The following is a 6,116-nucleotide window of genomic DNA, read 5'->3' as shown; positions in this document are numbered from 1 at the left end:
CCCCCCCCCCCGTTCCGTAGTTTTATATAAGGTTTTTTTCTATTTTTACTTTTATAAAAAAAATATAAAAAATGAAAAAAAAATTCTTACCCACCCCCGGCACCCTCCCCCAAAATTTCTATTTCATAGAGTATATTTTTAATTTACTTTTTAACGAGAGAGATATATGCTCTAAATAGCAATGTTAAGGGGTGTATTTGCATTTTTGTCCTTTTAAACATACATACAAGATCAAAGGGTTATTGGTTCCCAAACCCAAAAGGTTAAAGGTATATTAAGTTTTTGTTTTTGGGTGTTGATGAGAATATTTAGAAGTTTTGGGAGTAAAGTAGACTTTATTTTCTAGGTAATAAATTGGAAGGAGGTTTGTTTCCTTTCCTTTGGCATCCATCCCCAAATTTGGTGATTGTAGGTTTTGTCATTCGAGAAGCCATGAACTCTGTACGGTTGCAGCCGCTTCCTTCACCATCGGATTCGCCGCCGGAGAAAAAACAAAAGGTAATGAATGAGGAATTAGATGAGGATGATGGAGAAAAAGACAACAGTAGCATAATGAGTTTCGACGAAGAGGGACTTGAGGATTTACCTTCTTCTCCTTTGCCATATGAACTTAGTGTATATGATTCTGAAGAAGAATATTGCCCTAACTACCCTCTTCAGAATAAGAGGGATGAAGCTGTCTGGGAGAAGTACCTCAAACAGCTCGACGAAAGCGAGGTACCTAATCCTTTCTCTCAACTCCCATCCATTTGTTTTCGCAATATCCTTTTGTTTACCCCCCTGTTTGGATGGTTGTTTCATTATTTTATTGTTTTCTATCAAACTATGTTTGTTTTCATCCTTCTTTGTATGGTGTTGTAATTCCGTGGTCATATAACCGTGAAAAAAACACAATTTTTATAACCACGGATTTAGTAGTTTTTGCGTGATTACTTAATTTATTTCTCCATTATACCCCACACCCAAGCCCACCCCAACCACCACCTACTTATTTTTCAAAGTTCCTATTTTTATCTTTTACGTTAGTTTTATTAATATATGTAAACTAGTTTGTAATTAAGGGTTAAGGGTATTTTAGTAAACTTACATGTTATTAGACATTAGACAGTACTCCCACCGGATAAAAACTATTGTCCACTTACCAAATCAAGAAATAATTAACCTTGTTCTTCCAAAATTGCCCTTATTTTGTATCAAGTGATCAAATCTCAATACTTATTTAATTAGGGATAGTTTAGTCAAATTACCTATTTTTACCTATGAGCTAATATTTTCTTAAGGCGTGTGCAAATGGCTAAGTGGGCACTCTTTTTGATCCGGAGCGAGTACCATACAGTCAAACCAAATAATAAAAATGTTATTAAACCACAACAAACGATACAGTCTATCCAAACGTTGTATTCTTTAATACAATACAATACGATACTATACATTATGAAACCATGGGTAACGACCATCCAAACAGAGTGCGAATAGGTCCATGACTAGCGTTTCTGCAAAGTTGTTTGTTAATATAGCTGTTTATAGACTATCTTTTCTACTTCACCCCAAAATTACATTTTTTTTTTTTTTTGGTTTCCCACCCGCATTGGAGCCCGACTAAATTCGAATCGCACGTTGCAGGGCCCATTTTGGGGAAGCACTCCCAACAAGATTTTTTTCATTCCCGGGGCTCGAACCCGAGACCTCTAGTTAAGGGTAGAGGGACCAAAAAAAATATTACATTAATGTGCATATACATATTCCCTACCCTTTTTCTTTTGGTATGATTTTGTTCTTTTGGTTGCCTATGCATGCCTATTTTTACATAAGTTAGCTGCAGCTTAATAGGTGCATGCTAGTAATTACTTCATGAGAATGCTTTCAGTTAATATGCAGTTCAGAGTTCAGTACTAAAGATACAATCATCAAAATTATGGAGTTATTGGCTGATTATTTTTTAATATAATAAAGAAAACAAGAAAAAGATAATCTGTAAACTACTTGGTTGTCAACAGAAAAGTAGCATCAATTGACAAGCAAAACAGTACTAGTTTGTGTGGTATCCAGACATTCTGGAAACTTGCCTGAAAAAACTTTTGCAACTTTCTAAATCAATTGTTTGAAGCATAACTTGATACAAGAACAAAATTGGATGCAATAAGTGATGTTTGTTTCTCATTATTGAATGATAATTTAACAGGGGTTTGATATTAAAGATTATCCTGGTGCGTGCCCGATGGCTACCGTCTACCCCCTGCCACGCTACTTGACGGATCCTAAAAATTTGGACAAGTTGAAGAGTTATGCTGGAAGGGCACTTAAGCACTACAATGATAGTAATGTATGTTCTACTCACGCTTCATCTTTCTTATATAAAGCAAAAAGCTCTATCTTGCCAGTTGCCCTTTTCCTTTGTTTTGTCTAGACTGCTAAGAACGTTGCCTTGTACTCATTTTAGGGCACCAATCATGAGGTCGAGGACGTTCTGAAGGTGAATGGAGGTGGCTGTTGTCACTATATTTATTATATTACTTTTACGGTCAAGACACATGATGGCAACAAGGACTTTTTTCAAGCTAAGGTGGTGGAAGATCTACATTATCATCTGGAATTCCCAATTGTCAGGCCAAGGGTAATATGAGATTTCTTGTTTATATTCCTTATTCAAAAAAGGGCAATATGACTACTACTAGACATTCCGTGATGTTTCTTCTGATGTTTTAACATGTTGAAATTTCTTGCTGTAGTCTAGAAAATATAATAACTGCCAGTATATTGTATAAGAACCAAGACATTATAAGTCATAATGCTGCTATAAGATTAAGGTTGGTTGCCAACAGATTAACATGTTTTAGGAGCCAACTAGCAGTAGATGGAAGGCGTTAGTTTTTCTAGAAAGAGTACTACCTTCTCTAACTTTATGTGACACCATTTGACATGGAGCGCAGATCAAGATATTAATCTGTTTTTATTTTGGGTAAGTACTATTAAAGAAAATCTCAATGTAGGGGTGGAAACCTTTCCTAGGTAAAGTAAAACAACATCAAAGTTCAATTTTATTTAATTAGTTGAGAAAAGCTTTCTACTGAATGATTTTTGACATCTTTCTGAGTATTCTTAATGAATTTCATTTATATGTAAACTCATTCCTTTCTTCGTTTACTAGACATCCTTCAATTACTTTATATTCGTATATAAATTGCACGGCGTTGTGTTTTCAATAGATTATGCCATGTAATCTCTTGATTTATATAGTTCTTCCCCCCCCCCCCAATTAATAAACAACGTTGTGGAACTGACATTTTACAATATGCAATTTGTTCACCTATGACAGTATGAATTCTCATAGTTTCTTTGTCATGATTATCTAATTAGTGTACTGGTCGATTAAAAATACTTGTCACTCTTCTATATTGGCTCATGGATTTTAATTTTGTTTCTGAAGAGCTGAATTGAGGGAAAAAGGTCGATGAAAACAGGACTGCCTGAGGAGTTTCTTTTGTCCTGTGAGAAAATTTTATTGAATTCTTGATTATACTTAAGAAAGGAACATGCAGATGATGTATTCTGCTAGTAAGCTAGTATTGCGGTTTCTCCTTGGGCTTTATTACTTAAAGAATGGCTAATTTTCTGCATTTGCAACGTGTGAGTTACTAACTCACTCTCTTGCTACTATGCAGGCGAAGAAAGATTTGGACATATAATAGTGATTTGAGTTCTGCATTGCAATATTGGGGGCAAAAGGTCTGCGTTGAAACCTCCTTTCGCGGTACTTCAGCGTTGAGCTTTAGCGTATGTTAACAGCTTTTGTGGGAATTGTTGAACTGGATTTGTATTTACTAGCTTCATAGTGTTGTGTTATTCAAATTGCCCTGATTCGTATTTTGTTGGACATGTTAAAATAGTAGTATATCTTATGTGAAAAAAAAAAAAAAAGGGGACACAGTTAGAGTTTGACTTTATAATTAACTTGTTTCTCTTGAGTCATTCCTCTATATTCTTTTTACCAGTGGAGGTTGCTCGTATGTAATTGCCGCCAACAGGTTAACTAAACATTGAAAACTAAATTAATATAAATTGCCACAACTCATGACCAATTTGGTAAATCACACCAATTGCAAAAATGCGGAAATTCGAGAATTTTGCCCCTCGCAGCTATTATTTTTTGCTGTTGCCACAGCATTATGGGAGTAATTCAATTACTGTAATTGGTATGCCTGGGGTGCAAGTACAAGCTTTGTAGGTGGTTCAAGGTTGATGGTGAAGTCAACTTTCTTTTTACGCTTTCGGTGTCATAATGGAGCTGGTGCGGTAGTTTTTGCTGTTGGGATGGCTTCTTTGGTCCAGTTTTGCCCAGATATTTAATTGTGATGTTCATTGGTTCTATTTGAATGCTGGTGTTGCTGCAACTTGTTCAATTGGCGCGATGGAGTAGCTGGGAGGGCAAACTCTTGCTGTTGTCCAAATTTGATAAATAGCATATTCTCAATAAGAGCTCAGATCCGAGCTCTTGGAATTGGAATAAATTTGGCAGCGGATTGTGAAATCTTGGTGATCTTCTCTATCTAGTGAATGCGGAGTCCGCTTTAAAATTGTCGGCGCTGCACCCATTTCACTAAGTATATGCTTCAACAAGAATCACACAAGACGAGGATAGATTAGAAACCTTAGGTAAAATGTGATGATCAGTACATGAAACTTAATATGGAAAGATTTGATAGCTGAGAGTCATTAGTTTGGTACATGAACGAGCAGGAGAAATCAATTACTAGTTGGTATGGAAGTTTATGATCCATCCAATTTGGCGTGACTTGTGGAGTATTGGATGCTTGCCTGTTTCGTTGTGTAAGATCAATCTAGGGTACTTTAGGTCTAATTGATAGCTCTTTTTTTTTTTTTTTTTTTTTGCAAGTTTGTATTTTTTACATGATGTAAGAGATCATTGGATTTTGTTAATAAAATAGCCACTAGCTACTAAAAACAAATCACAAGCATAGTCTGATTGTACATACGCATTTGACCTTTCCAAAAATTTTAGAGCTCTTGATTTGAAAAAGGGGAAAGGATCGAAAATACCCCTCTGTACTTTCATTCAATGGTTAAATTTGTCCTACGTTCAGCAAGTTCAAGATTTCTTAAAATATTCTGCCATGACTCAAAGATCCTACAAATATCTGTCTTTTGGAGGATCCGACACGCACCCATCGATATTTGTGAAGAGTCCGAGTAACATAGGTTACAAGTTGAGGCTATTTATGTCTCTGCGGTTACGAAAGTTAATAAAAATACACCTACCTTTGAAATTTGTTTGTTTGATTGTTTCTAATCCCATTTTTGTCAAAACAAACACAGTCCTTAAACTCACCCTCCTCTCTTCATCGTTGGCCAGCCCCCGAATATTTTCTTCTATCCCTTTTTCCCTCACTCACCTCTCACTTGGATCGATATAAGGTAAATTTAAGGGGAAATGATAGCGGAGAAGATGTTTCTGCCAAAGCAAGTTCGAATCCCAAAACCTCAATTTCTCGATATTTTTTCTCTGCCATTAACTTTATCGATATTGAAGAAGGAAATTTGTTTGAACTGATTGCACCATGGATGGAAATGTGAATTTGGCTCCTATGAGCTTGCAATTTGCTGAAATGGCTTTCCCAATCACCTCCAAATCATCCTTGAGCTCCAATATGTGTATCCCATTAACTTAAAGAACCAAACACAATTCAAACTAGATGACTGCAGTGCCAATATAGGAAATCCATAAGGTAGCAGCAAAATGATAGTGAAAAAAACTTTGCCAATAACTGAAATGCAAATTTCTTGCCTTAAAAATCATTACATTAAACAATCACCAAAAAGACACCACAAATTTCATATTGATAGTTACCAATCAACTAGATATAGAAGTTTTCCTTTTTCCGAAATTTGGACAGTTGAGCTCGCAAGAGCAACGTTTTACCTTCAAAACTTTTGAGTAACAGCAAATTTCAAATCTCTTGACAGGTAAAAAAATCCCCAATCTCGCCAACCAAAAAAAAAAAAAAGGCAGCAACTACTTGAGTGCTGGTTTAAAAGAAAATGGCAGGATAACGATAAATCATATCACTTTCAATAGTATCCAAATATTAAAAAGCGGA

At 35.7% G+C, this 6,116-nt stretch overlaps 1 protein-coding gene across 1 annotated transcript; it reads left to right on the top strand.

Moving 5' to 3' along the window:
- Positions 1-339: 339 nt before the first annotated feature.
- Positions 340-3,969, top strand: LOC132036710 (uncharacterized). The gene is made up of 4 exons (XM_059427090.1): positions 340-717; positions 2,183-2,323; positions 2,441-2,614; positions 3,663-3,969. The coding sequence occupies exons 1-4, from the start codon at positions 433-435 to the stop codon at positions 3,684-3,686; spliced, it is 624 nt and encodes a 207-aa protein (XP_059283073.1). The 5' UTR covers positions 340-432; the 3' UTR covers positions 3,687-3,969.
- Positions 3,970-6,116: the final 2,147 nt, after the last annotated feature.

This window comes from Lycium ferocissimum, chromosome 11 (genome assembly GCF_029784015.1).
Source record: "Lycium ferocissimum isolate CSIRO_LF1 chromosome 11, AGI_CSIRO_Lferr_CH_V1, whole genome shotgun sequence".
In the NCBI taxonomy this organism is placed as follows: Eukaryota; Viridiplantae; Streptophyta; class Magnoliopsida; order Solanales; family Solanaceae; genus Lycium; species Lycium ferocissimum.
The sequence above is the reverse complement of the archived record's forward strand: the minus strand, read 5'-3'. Positions and strand labels throughout refer to the sequence as shown.